Raw genomic sequence first — 18988 nt, 5'->3', positions numbered from 1 at the left:
AACCCCGAAGAGTGACAGTTGACGAGGGTCGAGACACCCCCACCCTGCAAAATAGTGCAAATTATTCCGACTTTCCACGGTTCTTCCCATCTCGGACAGACTATACGGGGTTCTGCAAGGGAGGAGGGGAGGGAATTATAGGCCCAAGCTTATGCGAGAGCCTTCCATGTAAGAAAATAATAACATTTTCAACCAAAGTAATTTTTCCTCGCAATTTTCCGGAATTTCTGCGTTACAATTTTGAAAAATTTAAAAGGAGGAATCCCAGCCGCTAAATTCCCCTATCCTCCCACTGCCATTAAAGGGTGGGCCCACTGCAACTGCATGGCAACTGCAAATTCACTACAGATAAAAAGCTCCTGTGAGATCGCGACGATACGTATTAGAAAAAAAGTATGAAAACTCGCAGAAATATAATCATTCTCCCATATTTTTACAAGGTTCCTCGACGAATTTGCAGCGCTCGCAGTGAGTGTGATCGCGCCGGCTCGGCTGAAATTGTAGGGGGGAGGCCCTAGTTCCCACGTGCTCTTGCGTGGCGTGCCGCGGTGTGTGCCGTGCCCGCCGGGCGCCGGGCTTCTGTTTTGCGTACGCCGCACGCCTTCATTTCACAGGACACTGAACTAGACGCGAAGGAGACGTAGAGCACGAGACCTTCAGACCCCCCCCCCCCCCCGGCCCCTCTTTAGTACCGCGGGGTCTCGGTCCACTCATCATAGCTTGAATCATTCATAGGACGAGTTGGCTGATTGACACGTCATACCTAAACTAGATCAGAGGAGCTGGGGCAAAGTTACAAGAATAGTTTGGACCAAGCCGTACATTGCGCGTTTGATTCGTTTTTAGGGGTCGCAGATGGTGGTAGTAAAGAATGAGGCCTAAAGAAAATATTTCAAACTAGGATGGGGGTTCTGGTATACTGAAAAATTTCGAGATTCTTTAAATTTTCGATTTTACAAGACCATGATATTTATTTTGTTGACTTTATCCAAGGTATTGTTGGTGAATGATAACTTCACATGTTTACCATCCGTGTACTTATTAGGTACACCGAAAAAAATATGATGCTGACTAAAAATTCTGAATGTTAAAAAGTGTGCGAGAACTCGCACAACGCTGAATTAACCGCTACAGCAGTTACCTTAGCAATGTTAAGATGCAAAACTAACTGCTGCGGAGGTCAATTCAGCGTTTTGTGAGTTGTCGCACACTTTTTTTACATCCAGAATGTTAAGTCATCATCCTTTTCTTTTTCGGTGTACCCAATAAGGTAATAAACAGGGCCGAATTTTCCTACTTGCCACCCATGGGCCGCCTGTATTTTAGCGTCCCTTTCTCATTCGTTTTGAAACATCAATAAAAACCATCAAGTGAACGTGCCAGCGGGGGAGGGGTGCATAAGACGCATTTACTCGTGTTGAACACATTTTTTAGGAAAGCCCTGTCAACACTACTAGCAAAAGGTCACGGAACTTTGCGCGAAACTCAAGTTTCGTAAACCTATCTCTAATGGACAAGGCCTTCCATTCACAAGAAATGAACGAAAAAATTATGAAAGAACAAACGCAAAATTTGGTTTAATGATTTTAACTTCAGCCGCCGCGCCCCACCGACCGCACCGTGTTTGGCGCAATGTGATTCACGCTGACCGCACTGTGTTTAGCGCAATGCTTGAAGTATTCATGCATTCTTGTAGGCGCTATCCGATTCCAGCTGACCACAATAACCGCACTGTGTTTGATGTAATGCGTGAAGTATTCGTGCAGTCTTGTAGGCGTTAATATGTGTTACATGCCGATTGCCGCGCCAAGGGCTTCTCCTTTTCATTTCAAGTCCTCGTCATCATTGCTCTCTGCGCCGCGCCGTTCCAGGCCAAATTGCATGTTTGGTTTCTCTCTTAACTCGACTAATTAAAGGTGCTGTCTCTTGTATCACTGAAAGACGAGAAATTTAGAAATTACTATACTTTCAGGAAATGAGAGATTTTGTAGCCTTTTCTCGTTTGTCATTTTGTTTTTCTAAATCCGATTTTATTTTATACCTACATTTAAAAAAAAAGTGCAAAATTTGCCGCCCCCTAGATTTGCCGCCCAGGGCCGCGGCCCATGTGGCCACCTCCTTAATCCGGCCCTGGCGATAAAGGTACTTATGGTGATTTTTCAGTTATCATTCACTAATAATGCCTTGATTTAAGTTAAGAAGTCATCATTTTTCGGAAGACCACTTGATTCTCAACTCAATGCATTACTTCCATACAGGAAAAATTGACACCTTTCATTTCAATTTTGAGGAAATTGAGGATTTATCAATTTTTTCATCTTAATGTTATCAAAATTTCATGATAAAAAGATGACATGTGTATAGAGGGTCGGAGTGGAATTTAATGTACATTTGAATCGCATTTAGCCAAAAGGAACCAGCGTGATTACAGTGCTGAAAAAAGTTTGCTTCTTCAAATTATCTGAAAAAATATCCCAGAATAGCAAATAGGTTTTCCTTCCACCAGAAATTGCTAATATTAAAGAAATATAATTGTGTAAATTTTAATACCGTACATGTATGAAGTATTTTTGAAATAAAATAAGACGTTGTACGATTTTGAAAACACTTTAATCGCTCTGGTTCCTTTTCGCTGAATGCGATCCATTTGAGACCTAGCTTGCTCCCAAACAACTGAAGTGTAATAAGTGGGAAGCGGTGCATACTTTTCCCAAGGAGTACACGCCACGCTTCGGAATCAACTCTTTTGATGGAGTCACCTTTGCGTTTACATAGCAGATTGACTATACCTAATTCATGTCACTCAGGTTTTCAGGGCTCAAGATGGGTTCCAAAGTGGAATACAGTCCGGATAACGACCTGAGATTTCTGTGACGGAGCCTTAAACTAAGGTGGAAGAAACCCCCAGGTATGCACTACCAATAAGTTCGTAGAATATCATCACCAATATCCACCGTGTTTTTCAATTTACGATATTTCTGTTCATTTTTTACAGATAAACGTGACATTCGGACACTTCGCATGGTTTTTGAATCCATCTGAATACTAGGTTCATCAATCATTCTAATACATTTTGTAATACTCACAACTGATTGTGAGTGACTGATTATGTGAGCTTAAAATATGAAAGCACTGGAAAGAAAACACACTGGATCTAGAGTCCAGACTCTTGAAAACATTGACAAGAAAAAATACTCTTGATTCAATCAGATCTAAGCTTAAATCAAAAGAAAATCCGCTCAAATTAAGAGGCTTGGTTTTTGATTTAAGCTTAAATCTGATTGAATCAAGAATATTTTTTCTTGTCGATGTTTTTATGAGTCTGGACTCTAAATCAAATGTGTTTTTTTTCCCTGTAAGTAAAAACATGTGAAATTCCTTGTCCTGCTAATGCCATTGATCTCTGCAAAGATCGTTTGACTGCATCGCTCATTCTTGCACCAAAAATTATGACAAAAAAGCCAAATTTTGGAGATAATTTCTCAATGGAAAACATTTATCTCCTGCGACGAAGGTCACAAAAGTTTTTCAATCTAGACAACATTATTCTTAGTTTTTAATTTTCCATTTCTTACCGGAGGCAGAACCGAGAGGTAGTTTCAATGTGCCTAAATTCTAATCCTCCGCCACGGTTTGAAGTTTAATCATGATTTTCTACAATTTTAAGAATTTTTTAACTTTAAATCATGCCCATCTCCTCCTTCTTTAATAGCTCTTTTCCCAAAATCATGCTTGAAAAAAAAAATAAGAAATGAATTTACTGACTCTGGCACATTGGAATGACATACACATTCTACCTTGAAATCGCAACTCCTGCGCTGAAAAAAAACAGGTCTGGTGAACCTATAACGTTCGGTGTTCCATATCATCCCAAATATTCGGTTTGTCAAACTGAACTTTCGGTTCGTGTATCTAAACGTTCAGCAGATATAACCAAACTTTGTTCGTCAATTGAATTCAATGCACAAGTCCGGTTTGATAAACCGAAAATCCAGTTTGACAAACCGAATTAGTTGGGATGATATGGAACACCGAACTTTGGTACATACGACCGAACTTTTTTGTCAGTGTTTCATCCCACTTTTCCTCCACGGGAAAGTCAAACGACTTTCCTAAATACACGCAAAACGTCGAGTGCGTGTGTTGGCATCGTCCAACGACTTGACAACGCCCGCCCGTGGGAACTCCGAGTCTTTTGTTACCAGTCGACAAACGGTAGCCGGTCCCCGGATTCCCAACGTGCCAATTTCTGGCCGATATGATGAAAAAGTTCGGTGCGGCCCCCGCCCCCCTCCTCCCCCCACCACTGGGGGGCCCACCCCCCGGGCGAGTCTATATATACCTCCCGGGGGGCGATTGAAAAATGCAGTCGCACAATGATGTTCCGCTGATCTCCGAGGCAGTGGCTAACGCGATATTCGACGACTTCAGCGTTATCGGTTCCAGTGACGGTGTGTCTTGTGCGTAACGCATGGTACGTTAGCGGTGTGCTCTCGTTAGTTATCCAGTGAAATTTTGCGCGAAAAAACAAGTGCTCGTTTGGATTTAAATGGATTAAACGTCACCGCTCCGCCAGCATGTTCTTTTTTACGGTGAGAAATGCTCATTTTCCCTGTCCATTAACGTTGATGGTGACGCTATTACACGCTAATGCCCTCGCAAGAGAAGTACTCTGTTTTTGACATCTCGGAGTGTAATGCGGAGTACATTCCACTTTGGAACTTATTTTTCGCCCCAAAAAAGCCGGAAAATATGATTCAGGAGTAATCTTCACCGCTTGAGTGATCGCTCAAAAGATGATTCCGTTTCACAAGAGTGGAGTTCAACCCGCAGAAATAGCAGACATCGCTCCTCCTCATTCAAATGAACTAGTGAGAATAAAAACATACCAACCCGGAAATATGAAAATGTTCAAGAGACACAGAAAAGTGCGCAGTAGATGGAAAATTTGGTCTAAGATAAAGCCTTTAGGTGCCAAAAGATAGTTACTTTTGGAAACTTTCAAGGCCCAAGTTGATGAAGATGGACGGAAATGGCTAATGGAATGGCTGCAGAATGGATCTTCAATGGCTTTTGTAAAAATTGGGCGTTTTTAAATTTTCGAGTTGGTATGTTTTCATTCTCACAGACTTAATTGTAAATCCGCTTGTTTTAGAGAAAAATAGGTTATGGAGTTAAATGAAACCCAGATAGTTTCTGTATTTAACCGTTCGATAGCGTTTGATGACGCCACAGTTACTTCAGTGGTAGCTTCTTTTCCGTGTTTCTTGGTAATCACCAAATCATCATGCTTCAAAGGCCAAAGTAGCAGAATATTCATGGAATTCCACATTGCTTAAAAAATGTAAACAATTTACAGAGAAAACGTTTTGTAGTTTAGCCCCATAAAATTGTGGTACTAACACAGTTTGCTGGATAATATGGACATTTCCAATTAATTATGGTAGTCCCGCAACTCCAGTTGGGGCAGCACCGCATCATGTTGGGTTAGTAACCTACTTTATTGGGGTACTACCACAATTAATTGGACATTTCCATGTCATCCAACAACCGCGTGCCCTTTTTTTGCCTGAGCTAAAAGATAACTCCTTAAGAGTCACTCCTTCGTGAGCAATGCTCACCCAATCATAAAATCTTGCGGTTCCAAGAAATACTATATTTATTGATCACTAAACGAACGTATCCTCTATATCCTCTGCGGTAAAAGACGATAATCGTCCAAAGGGGTCAAACTTTCACAGCCTTTATACATTTGGGTCCATCCGATGGGTTTAGATAGGGGAATAAGCCACCCATGCCCTTGAGAGTCAAGGTTGTCATTCAACTTTTTAAGTTCACAAAGCATACCTCTCTCGTCTGCAGGGGGTACTTTTGACTGGTAACGTGCACATCCAACAGAATTTCCATAACGATTAAATTGGATTGAATCGGTTTAAAGATGAATAAAAAACTCTCTCTTTAGGGAATAACCCTGTGTCCTCTCCCTCCCCTCAATATCTCATTCTAATAAGACATTTCTCAGGATACTCAGGTTGACACAATGGCGTAGCCAGGAGAAGGGGTCAAAGAGGTCCAGACTCTCATCTCTTGACCAAAGAGTATTTCCAAAAGAACGCCATTTTTCAGGAGTTCGTAACCTTTTGACCCCTCCCTCATGTCATGAGAAAGTTTTGACCGTAGATCTCTCTTCCATGAAAAATGTCTAGCTTTTTCACTGGGATAGCATCTCTGCCGTGGTAGCAAAGAGAGCAGTAAGTGCATTTCTGTGTGAGCCATGGTTAGCACATACTTTTATGCGTCTCGAGGTCCATCCCGGCATGCACTTACTACTATCTTCGCTAGCACGGTAGATCTGAACTCTCTGGTCTCTGAGAATCAAATTGCGAAAGATACTGTCTCTTTCAGTTATAAATTATGTGAACATAGTACCTATATTAAGTGGAGCTAGACACTATGGCCTTCTATTAGGTGTCATATTTTTATGCATTTCTAGACAAAAATTGTTCCCGTGAACCGTAGTGCGATACTTCAAATTGGCCATACTAATCTAGGTTTTGGCAGCTGTACACTCCTCCTTTATGACCCTAAACTCTCTTTACACTTTGGTTCAGTTTAAAAGTTTCACTAAATCAACTGACTGTATGGTTATCAGAACCGACTAAAAGGCAGATATGAAACAATGCATTATACTACGGTTTGTACAGCCGAACTTATCACTCGGGCCATACTCGGTCCATCTTATGAAGTCGACCAATTTTAAACTTCAAGGATTCCAGATTGAACTTTTTGCACTGTCTAATTTTGCTTGTTTCAATTTTAAAGATCGGGTACCTTGACTTTCAAAATCAGTACCTCTCCCTTCCCATTTACCTCCTCATGGGGGCTGGGAGACTTTAGGCCTACGAAATATTGATTTTTTTTTTCTTTTTGGGGGATGGGGTCGACTACTATACCCCCCTCATCATCCAACTTCGGTTGACCTACAATAACACAAAATAGTGTCACATAGGAGCTCAAGATTGCATTGTACAGTAATGACATAATAACATACTCGCTCATCACCCAGAGCCACCAAAAGCCCAAATGATTCTCCTCAAACAGATTGAAGATATATGTGATAATATTCGACGGTCAACGATATTTGAGTATTTTACTTTTTAAATATATTACTTCATTTGAGTCGTCATCATCATGCAATAGATAGGCTATTGCTTAGGATATTCGGATAGGCAACTAAACTAACTGCCTGAGAAAGCAGAAAGTGTCACCGGATTTGAAGGCGCTTCAATCCAGGTTCGTGGTTTAAAAGTTCTCTATTAAGATGAGAATTATTGCACTTTTATGAGTCAAAGCGCGTGTCGCTTGCAAATTGCCGGAGGCTGCTGACTACCATAATGGTACAGTCAGCAACTGGTACATAAATGGCAAGAGCAGAGGTCCAAGCTTTAGTTATGAAGGAGAAGAGTAAAAAAATAGAAATAGGTGAAATCATGTATTAACTTAAAGCATCTTTAAAAGATTGATGTAGCATTCTGTTCATTTTCCGATGACCTTTGCGATCGTATCAACCCTGTGCTAAAACATGCATAAAGAAAAGATGTGGGGTACTACTAAATGTAGATTTATTACAAAAGAAAATCTGTATACAGAGAAAGAACTATGAACCCATCATTGAGCTTTTAACGATATTCGTATTTTGACACTCCTCCATCCATTGAGCGAAAAGTGGGAAAGTATCGATTTTTCCTTGAATATTATTGGACTGATGCACCAATGACGAGGAAATGGAGTTAATGTACCAGTCGTATGAAATGGTGACTCCGAGATGAAAATTAATGTATGAAAATCGCGTCTCCTCAGCCGTGAACGTGTTTCATTGTTACTATTCCATGACCTTATTTTTCAGCTTTGTTAATTGCAAAGATGAAAATTGGTCACTAGAGGAATGATTTGAAAACTATCAAGTGACATAATCGTAATAGAAAGGCGATTCCGTGAAACATTTTTTCTAATTATTTCGATCTCATCTATAGTTTGAAGTTCTGATGATTCTCTCCACAATTTATCGCCATTTTTAAGGACTTCTGGAATACCAAAAATAAAATGCGATCTTATTTTGGACTCAGAGGGAGAGTTCAGAAAAAAACATACCACAAATAACGATATATTATGTACCAAAAAATTACATATTGAAGGTAAAACATGATCTGTTTTAAGGAAATTTTCTTGATTGATTTTGTATACTATTTATTGACAAAACCAAAGAAAGTATTAAATTCACATTTGAGATTCGTCAGAAATATTTTTAGGAATGAATTATCAACGTTAGCTTATCTTAATGGTCCTATTAAACCCGCATGTTAGTTTTGGATGCGCTTTTCAGAACAATGCTTGTTTCAGAGTGACTTTATACCTTTGATAAGCCGCATTGCATCATAATTTAATTTTTAACAATAAGCATACTTTTTCTTATAACTTTCATCAGCTCAACATTCCAGTCAATGGTTTCTAATTCTTAAGGGAGCAGATCCCCTCTTTAAATTTCTCAAAACACTAATTATATACATAAATTAACGGTGTATTTTGGCTTCAAATATTGTCACTATTTGACAAAGTCGCCAAGGCAAGAAGGCAAGGCAAGCACGGCTCCAATAAACACCATTCACCATCGTAATGAAAAGGATGTATCTTCCCTGAGTAATGGCTCAGTTGGGAAACCTGCGAAGACAAATAATCTTAACAACTCACTCAGTTATTTGCCGAGAAGTGTGGAGCAATTTTTCAAAATTACTCAATTGCCGTGGGACCTCTTGATTGCGACCGGCGCCGTGAGAATTTTAGGTCCTGTGCGCAGCCGTACTCAAGCTGCAGGAGTCCACGCTCCATGAGCGGGTATCCTGCCTTGAAAGTTGCATCCTCTCAAACTGAAGGCGCTTTAAGAGACTCGGACTTCGGCTTCGTGACGGTGAAGCTTTGAACAACAGCCGACAGGAAACTCAATGGTCTCCATCAGAATACTGAGCGGAGACACATAGAAAATGTATTTCGGTTGCGATGTTGCAAAAATCTTCAACATATCTTCCTTCTGATTTAATTTCTCTTTCAGAAGTAGAGTCTCATTTAAAGACCCGTGGATGAGAGAAAAATGTTCTATTATTACTTAACAGAAATAAATGTTTTTGTTTGTCTAAAGTTCTAGTTTTAAAATACGCGTGTATTAGAGTAGTGGTGTACGATTCTTATAATTATTTCTCTACTTATTAATTTTTACTAAAAGTATGCCAAAATAAATAGCAGGGTCTTTAAGACCAACCGGAACATTTAATCCTCCTAAGGAATCAGTCGTCATCAGTTGCCTACTATTATCTCCCACAAAATTTGTGACAAAATTCTAAAAATATTCTATAGTGCGAAGGAAAAATTTCAGGCGGTTCTACATTACCTGCAATAAAAAATGAATTTACCGGGAAAATTGTAAATATGTTTTCCCAAATTTTTTAGAGAATTTCGTTCTTAATAATCTAAAATATCTGAAAATGTCAAGGGCAAATGTACCTAACTCCCTTCAAAAGCACATTTTTTATCCGAGACAATTTGACAATATGGCGTTCCTCCTTAACACGGCAGTATTATGCTTCACCCGTTTATATAACTTTTTTTTATTAAATATTTTCCAATTAGCTTTTTCGCTTTATTTATCTTTAACATCAAATTACCCGTCTAAACTTCTCCGTCTTAGTTTTTTATCATTTTTTAAAGAGAGAAAGGACAGATTGAAAACAACAGGCATACTTCCATGATTGTCAGTATTATCGGGTTGCCTCATCAGCTTAGCAATTTCATCCTATCTTTTCTTTTGTTTTGTCCCTTGCTATAAAAAATCTGCGTACATAGCTTTTAAATTGTAATGAGTGCGCTTCTTTTTCTATGTATACAAACTTCTAAAGAGTTACATTTAGACAAAAGAATTCTTATTGGCAATACCTTTTTACATTTGTTGCAGGTGGTAACAACAGTGCTGGTTGTCTCGTTGGTTGGAGGTGGGCGAACAGAGGAGGATCAAACTGAAGTAGCAATTCTGAAGCAAGTAAACCGAGTCAACGATGATGGATCCTACACTTTTGGCTACGAGGCGGCTGACGGCAGCTTTAAAATCGAAACACGGGACGTGCGAGGCAATGTCAAAGGTAAACGGATTATTTAAATTCGCACAAAGAAAATAAATTTTGATCTGCAAAGATATTTCCACCGATTTGTGTTTTCCGAAGAGTGTCCGCTTCACTAAGGCTAGATTGAGCTAATTAAAGCGCCTTGATACAACTATTCGTGTTCTACGGATGTGCGTGTTGCATGTTCAAAAATTGGAGGCACTTTTAATTTTGTCACTTCTTCAGAGATGCACGAACCTCGTCATTCGTACATTGTAGACTTCTGATATCAGAGGACCTACGAAGGGAGGCGCCCGTCCCACGCACAAACTAGGATCTTCGAGGGTTCTAATCGATAAATCTGTTAACTGTTATTGCCTTTCAAATATCATCGACCCGACGATCTTTGAAGGTGATTGATGTGTTTGGGGCATATCATAGATTAGATCCTGAAATTAACAAATCATTTTGTACAAAATGGCTGAGAAATTAATGAATTAGTGCCAGATTGAGAGCCTCATAGTTTTTGCGAGGGACGCACGCATCAACAGATAGTGAAAAAATTACCAACTATACAGTTGCTCTTAAATCTGTGACTGTCTCGACCGAATTATCTCTAATCACAAATGAAAGGGTTTTCTCTACTTACTCTTCGAAGGAAAATAATCAGTCTAAATGACTCGTTTTGTGAAATTTTATATTTTCTTTCTTTTTCAAAAAGTCTAGAATATTTTCGGTCTTTAAATTTCTTTAATAATCAAGTCGTTTAAAGCCAATGGAAATTCCAAAAATCGAAGAAAAGACCGTTTTTGAGAATCTATCTAATAGAAAATAAAACAGTGCAAATAAAAACGTCTTAACTCCGTTGTAGATTTTTAAATGTTTTCCTGGTCAAATTTTTTATCACATTAAAATCAACGGGCACGCATCCTCTAGAATTCTTGAATACTGGCGTGCTACTAAGAACTCAAATCTTTTCTTATTCTGTTCATTTTTTATATTGTAAACTAACCATGGAACTTTATATCGTCATTTAAAGACTGCCCTAAACTTCACAATTTGTTTTTATCATGAAACAAGAAAAAATGAAAATATAATTGTTGGTAGCACTAAGACGTTAGCATGCCGAAAGATTTGATGAGTAAGAGAACTGAAACTGAGCAAATCGAGCAGAATTATTATCGGCTTTTTCGTAAGAGAACAAAAAGAGTGAAGGAAAAATGCAAAATCTTGAATGGAGTTTTTCATGTGGACGGCAGCAAAACCCTCCTAAAAAGACCTATCATTTAAATTTAAAAAGAAAAAAAAAAATCTTATTCGCAGGGATGTTCGGCTACGTAGACTCATCGGGCGACCTGAAGAAGGTCTCGTACTCCTCATCGAACAACACAGGGTTCGTGCAGACGGCCGAGACGACAGGCGCCTCCTCGGCCGAGCGAGAGGCGCTGCTCTCGAGCTTTGGGGCGGCCACAGTGGCGCCCTCTCGCTCCCCCCTGGCAGACCCCTCGGAGCGACGCCCCATCCTCGTCCTCCGGGACTCGGCCCTGGTGGCGCCGACCAAGGGCTCCTTCATCCAGTACATCCCCAAGAAGTCCGACCTCCAGTTCGGGGCTCGCGAGTTCACCACCGCCTCCCCCGCCTACGAGACCTCCTCCGTTCAGAACGAGGTCGAGGGCGGTCACAATGAGGACCTCTTCGTCAACCCGGATTTGGAGGACGACAAGCGATTCAAAAGCCCCCCGGTAAGGTCTTCAGCGCATCTTCATGGTATTCTGATTTTGAACCGATTATTTGCCAGCGGGCCGATTATTGAAACTGATAGACAAGGCTATAGACAAAGACGACAAAAGAGATTTGGAGGGATCCTATTGGTGGAAGCAGGTGGTGGCAATGGACATAGGAGGTAGGTAATGGACTAACTAACGGCAACCCACTAAAGACCCGACAGGTAGTCCATCATTTTCTTCCTTAGTCTATAAGAACCAATCATGTCAACCAATAAGATCGCTCCATACTCCTTATGTCTTCTTTGTCTATCGCTTTGTCCATCAGTTTTGATAATCGCCCCGCTGATCACGTAAGCGCCAATCAGAGGCGGATCCAGCAATTTGGCAACACCGCATTTCCTCCATTTAAACCTATGCTAAATAATCGATTCTCGTCGGAGCACCTGGCCCCTCCAAGAATCGATACTATTCCATTGGTTTAAATGGAGGAAATCCGGTGTTGCCAAATTGCTGAATCCGCCAATGGCGCCAATCTGTATTTTAGTGGTAGAGGGGTTGTTGTTTTTTGTTTTCTGTGGTATAATCGACATGTCTGATTCAGTGGCGTGGCATGCTTTGCGATACATCGATTGAACTGTCATTTAAACCTATGGAAAAGGATCGATAAACAGGGTGTTCGCAGCGAACACCTTAATAATCAATTTTTTACCATATGTTTAAATGGCAGAACAATCGATACATCGCAATTCACGCCACGCCACTGGTCTGATTTCAAAGCAGCCCGCTCGAAAAGAACATACATTTTTTTGGAAATTCTTCGAATTCCAAAAAATCAAAGCGAATGAAACGGGTTGTCTTATATTTCTCGCATTCAAAATTTTGGCTCTTACGTAATTTGAAAAATAATCGGTTCAATTTTGTAAGGAGTTGAATGAAAAACTGTGATTGAGGTTTGTCGCATTCCTTTTAACTAGTCATTGCTTGTTACCAAACCGCTAAAGTATAGTATTTGAAGCGTAAAGAGCAGCAAATTATGATTCCAAATATATTGGAAATGAATCTGTTCTTCAAGCCAAAAATGCAATATTTTTCGGTAAAGATAAACCATATTAAGTATAAAAACCACATTAGGTGGAATTAACCATTGTATACAAAGCAACCGCATGTGCATCGCGCTTTCATTCCGTAACGCTGGTACTGGCGCACAGTGGATCGAGTCAATTGGTGAGATCGGACATGAAATTTTTGACTAAAACTGCAAATTTTGGTGTTTATTTCGTCACATCTTGGACTTTAAGGGGTACGTCTCAAGAAGAAAAATCCCCGAGGAAACCAATGAACCACTTTTAGACCTCAAAGTTGTGTATAAACGGAGTTATAAGCGTTTAGTGTTTCCAAATTTTGTCCGACCTCTCCTATTGGTTTCAGGACATTTTGTGAACGATTTTTTGTCCGCGCACCTTTTTTGTCCAGTAGTTTACGCCCACACGTAAAATAAGCAACAGTGACTTGGTCCAAGCGTTATATTTTAGTCGGTATGTAAAATTATATTGAAAATAAGGAAATGAGAAATTGAAAGAGAAGGAGGTGTTGCTATGGTTGCTTATTTTCTAAATGAAATGTTATTACTTTCTCCTTTTGAATCATCTTTTTAAATTGTCATTAGTGAATATTTGGTTTTATTTCTATCCTTAAAATATTGAATGTACAATATACCTTATAATGTGTATAGGTATTTTTTTTCTATTTTTTTTTTATTTTTTCTTTACGAAATTATTACTTCATTTTGAAAACATTTATATTTTTAAAACGTGACAAATATTTGTAAAACCTTTTCCAGGTGAAATTAATCTCAATGAGCCGCAATTGTGCCGACAGAAACTGCAAAAGTGAATAAAAGAGGGAAAAAAACCAAGAATCACGCAATTTTTAGTTTTAACCCATTTGTACATCGATCTTTTACAGTCAAATACGTCAAATTTTGAGCGTTTGATTGCGCGTACTCCTCTCTGCAGCACAATAAAAGCAAAAAATGTTAAAGAAAAAATTAAAGTGCTTTGGAAATCATTGAATTTGACACGGAACCACCAATATTTAAAAAACACACATTATATTATTATTCTCCTTTGATAAATTGATACTTATTTTTTCCCCATCAATTTAAATGAGAACAATCAATGCAGAGTGTGCAAACATTTCAAAATCATGGGTTAAAAAACGCTGACTATGCGAGTATAAATATTAAAGCCTAACAGAGCGGAGCGGCGTGGCGCGGCGTGCTGCCAGAGCGAGAGGCTCACTGGCGCCTACAAACCTAAGTGGATACTTCACGCATTGCACAATGCTTGAAGTTTCCACTTAGGTTTGTAGGCGCCAGTGCGCGGTTCGCACTGGCCGCCCGCCTGCCGTGCGGCGGCGCCTGAAGCAACTATTTCACTACAGAGGTGTTGCACAGTATTATACGAAATCGAACGTATTAAGAATGACAGGCATCCTACAATCTTTCCTCGCAAAATAAATCAAGATACTTATCGTACACAGGAAAAATCTAAGAGCCTTTAGCTGAGGCAAATATAGAGGTTTATCCGCTTCAGGTATATCAAGGTGGGAATTTCTTGAAAGATAATTAAGTCCTGTTGCAGCAAAGAAATGTAGAGAGTTTTAGTGAATTTTGTCTCATGGAATTGACGCTCCCCCATTTTTACCAAAACTCTCAACTATATATTATTCTCCGTTGGACCAAACAGACAAAACAAAAAAACAAGCAAACCCTCATTCTTCCAAGACATTATATATTTTCATCCAAGAACGTCGTGAGCAATTGTCGTTTGTATTTACATGTGGGCCAATAAACTTTTGGTCTCAACTGGCACGTGGATCAAAACTCTTGTGCCGAAAAAACGCGTGGACGTAAATCACTGGAAAAACAGGTGCGCGGACAAAAAATCGTTGACAAAATGTCCTATAACCCTCCTATTGAGTCGGTCCATTGTGTAGCACCGCGCCCCGCAACGTTGATGAAATTCCTGGATACAACTATTCGGACTCCGGGACAGTCTTGGCTGCATATTCAAAACATTGAAGGGGCTTTCAGTGCGTAGTGCTGGTCGACTTCCTCTCATGAATTCCTGAAAACTTATCAGTTAGCCACTAAAAAAAGTGGTATGCTGTTTTAGCACCTAAGATGTCCAAAATGTGTCTGGTGATCCTGAGATGCTGCATTGATTGCCCACGCAGTTGAATTTGCATTCAGAGGATTAACTTTAACTGCAGGGGTAGTAAAGGCAGCATCTTGGGATGACCAGACACATTTTTTACATCCTAGGTGCTAAAAGAGCATGTTATTTATTTCAGTGGCCCAATGAGTTAGACGTGGGAAGGATGGATTAAGAGTGTCATGATAATAAAATGGACGGCCTTAAGCATCAGCCTTACTGTATCCGTCGTTATCTACTTTTCTCGCTTATTTTAATGTTTTGTTAAGAGAGAATCAAACAACAGAACGACTTCTAGCTCCATGTGAATTATTAGGGGCACTTTCATCAAGGATATGCTTCTATCCGTGTGCTCTTTTTCAGGTACCGGTTGTCTACCCGCGGAAGATCGTGGTGACGCGGCGACCGGTTGACGACGCCCCCCGGGGCGGTAGCTCCCTCCGGCGGCAGCTGAGCCGCCGCCTGAACGAGCGCGAGGAGGACGGACCCCACGTCTACGGCAACGAGCACATGAACGCCTACTACGACAAGCACATGGACGCCAGCACGGCCATCCAGGAGAACGCCCACGCCGAGCGGGCCACCGAGGAACTCCGCTACGAGCTCCTCGAGCCCCGAACCCGCGAGAACCGCGCCGGCTACATCACCGCCGACGACATCGACCGCACCATCGTCTACCGCAACCCGCCAACGCCCCCCGCCTACCCCGCCGCCGCCATCCCCTACCGACCTCGCCCCCCGATCCCGGAACCCGAGGACTACCGCCCTAACTACCCCGTCACCCCAGCACCTCCACCACCACCGCCCCCACCCGCCGCCACACCCTACCCCACGACCATCGTCCAGTCACTGCGGGACGAGCTCATGGAGTTCATCATGCACTACGTCCACCGTAGACTCAACCCCTACTTCCAGGACTACCCCGCCCCCTACCAGGCCTACTACCGCCCACCGCCGGTCCCTTACCCTTACTCCAACTACCCGCAAAGATACCCACCTCCACCCCCACCGCCTTACCCTCCCTTCTTAGCCACGCCGGGGGTCGGTCCTTACGGCGTCATACCCCAGCTGTCTCCGAACGTTCAGTACTCGTCACAGTCTTCGGCGAGTGCGGACGGCGCTGAGGCGACACCCCAGGCGGTTCGGGCGTTGAGGGCGCGGGCTGGACAGGTGAGGCGACCCTATGTCCCGGCCGCCCTGCGGGAGGCGCGGGAGCAAAGGGAGCAGCGACGGCAGCAGAAGTTTTACGCGTCGACGGCGGCCGGCAGGGATAGCTCGACGATCCAAGTCGCGGCCTCCAGCACCTCCACGACGACAGTGGCGCCCCCTAGCAGCACGCCCGTGAGGAATCTCTTGATCCTCGGCACGAGCCCCTCGACTGCCGTCGGGGATCTGAGACCGGTCACCGAGGCGCCTGATGAGATGGAGGCCACCAGTTGATATGGGTTCGCTTTGGTTGGGATGTTGCCATAGACGAGGAGAGACCCTCTACTGGCCTCCTGACGATAGATGGAAACTTTTACTTCAGGGGGGTCAACACTTTTTTATGGATAATGAGACAGGAGCAACAGTCATCATCCTTTTTTCGGCTGCTGACGTATCTACTAGGTGAATGATGAACTTTGAGTGATGTTATGAGAGTGTGCCGAACAAGTTCGCCAAACCACGGTATGTTTGCGAAATGAAATAACCAACACGTTGTTCAAGATCCACCTAGTGGGTACATAAGTCAACAGTTGAATGTAGACGTCCCGAAAGTAAAAGCTTCCACCATTACCATGATAGCAATGAAGGATCTATTTTCTATTTTTGTCTTGGAGGCCATAGAAAAGGAGATGTTGGTGGCGGCTGTTCGAGACAGCACCCCTGCTAAAAAAGAAACTAAAAAAGAAATATGCACCTCTTGACGTGATAAAGTCGCTCCATTCTGTTTCTACCATGCTTCTCGTTTCTAAGAGCCAGTTTTATCATCTCTTCCAGTTAGCACTAAACATGTACTTTGCGGGCTGATTGTTGAGATTCATAGACAAAGCGATTGACAAAGAAGACATAGGGACACAGAGACATAGGGAGTGCAGAGCGATCCTATTGGTTGAAATGGTTGGTTCCAATAGATTAAGGGAGAAAATAGACTAACTACAGGGTCTCTCGTAGGCTGCCTTCAGTAGTCTACATATAATATACCATCTGTATCCATTGCTACCACCCACTTCCACCAGTAGGATCCCTCCATATCCCATTTGTCTTCTTTGTCCAAAGCTTTGTCCATCGATTTAAAAAATCAGCCCGCTGGTATCTGTTAATACAATCCATCTTACTAATTTCATTTATAGAGAACCAAACTTAGTATTGACGCTCAGAGGGAAACTGTTTAAGGCTTTTTCTTGCGAAGAATATTTAGGTTTCGCTCAACTAGAGGACTTCAAAAAAGGGGTGATAAAGCAGGCTATTAGGGTACTTAAAGTTTTGTGAATATTATTACCATCTAAATGTTGAACCTAGAAGCTCAATATTTCCTCTAAAATTTTCAAGACTGGCCGTTTTGAAAAGTTGAAGAATTCAAAATAGTCAAAGTAGAGGTTTTTATAAAACAGCTATATACTGACTGATACGTATTTTGCAGGAAAATTTTTATCCCTTGGGATTAAAAAACCGAAAGGAGCGGAGTAATGTGGTAAACTAGTGATTTTTTTTTGCATTTTTAGAGTGACAGGGACGTGCGTTTTAAGTCAACTACTCGAATGTATAACTGAACCTCACTAAAGTTACCGACATGTTAGTCATTACACTTACAAAAAAGTAGCACTATTCTGAAAACTAAAGTTACAGTTTTGTGCGCAAAAAATCCAGGACGTGCCCTCCTCTACTGATCGAATTTTTTTTCGATTCCTTGGATTAAGTCACAGGTTTTGAGTGTTGACGTATCTTAATGAAGTGTATAAAACGTGTAAATAATTTAGGCCACATAGTACCTGCTAAAAGAATGTCTCCAAAAATTTCACTATCTATTTTATACTTTTATACTGGAATTGTGATGTTAATGTAATAAAAATAATCAGTTTGTACAATGCAATCAATCGTATTTTGTTTAATATCTGCTCAATTGACCTCAAAGAAAACGCGAGTAATGAATCTTATACTTATTGTACGATCATGAAGGCTATTTCCATTTAAATCTTCCGTCACATTCATACGGCGCAATGATACAACTATTTGAACTCTCCGGAATGCGTGAGGTATCATGCCGCATTTGAAGGCGTTTTCAAATCAGCCAAGTTCCGATACCCGGATTATCATTTTGCATAGTTCATATTCTTTTGTTATATTCCGTACCACTCGTTTATTTTTAATCCTCGTAGAACAACCACCCATTTGCTAAATACAATTCTAGCTGGAGCGCACTTCAGCTATGCATTCACCAGCGCAAACATGTCAAAGGAAATCGACACGCCCAGCGTGCATGGAGGCTATTTCCATTTAAATCTTCCGTCACATTCTTACGGCGCAATGATACAACTATTTGAACTCTCCGGAATGCGTGAGGTATCACGCCGCATTTGAAAACGTTTTCAAAACAGCCAAGTTCCGTTATCGGAATATTCGTTTTGCATAGTTCATATTATTTTGTTTCCATTTTTAACCACTTGTTTAGTTATAATCCTCACATAAAAACCACCCATTTGCTAAATACAATTCTAGCTGATTGGGGCGTAGTCCCCTAGTTTGGAATAAATGTATCATTTGTATATCTTTATTTAGTGCTTCTGATATCAAAGAGCAAAGAACGATAACCTATTTCTAAATAATTTATTTGTTTAACGATAGTGTATACTTTTCTGAAAATTGATGGTTGAAATTTTGGTGAGCGAGTTCTTTCGACTCAACGGCGATCATCTTC

General features: G+C 41.1%; 1 protein-coding gene across 1 annotated transcript; it reads left to right on the top strand.

Moving 5' to 3' along the window:
- The first annotated feature begins 4383 nt into the window (after nt 1–4383).
- LOC109030500 (uncharacterized) lies at nt 4384–18167 on the top strand. Its single transcript, XM_019041494.2, has 4 exons — nt 4384–4592; nt 10004–10187; nt 11472–11890; nt 15454–18167. Exons 1-4 carry the CDS (start codon nt 4578–4580, stop codon nt 16528–16530), a joined length of 1695 nt encoding a protein of 564 aa, XP_018897039.2. The 5' UTR covers nt 4384–4577; the 3' UTR covers nt 16531–18167.
- Nucleotides 18168–18988: the final 821 nt, after the last annotated feature.

The sequence above is a fragment of the Bemisia tabaci genome, chromosome 3 (genome assembly GCF_918797505.1).
Source record: "Bemisia tabaci chromosome 3, PGI_BMITA_v3".
In the NCBI taxonomy this organism is placed as follows: Eukaryota; Metazoa; Arthropoda; class Insecta; order Hemiptera; family Aleyrodidae; genus Bemisia; species Bemisia tabaci.
Note: the sequence above shows the minus strand (reverse complement) of the source record. Positions and strands in the feature narration are given on the sequence as shown.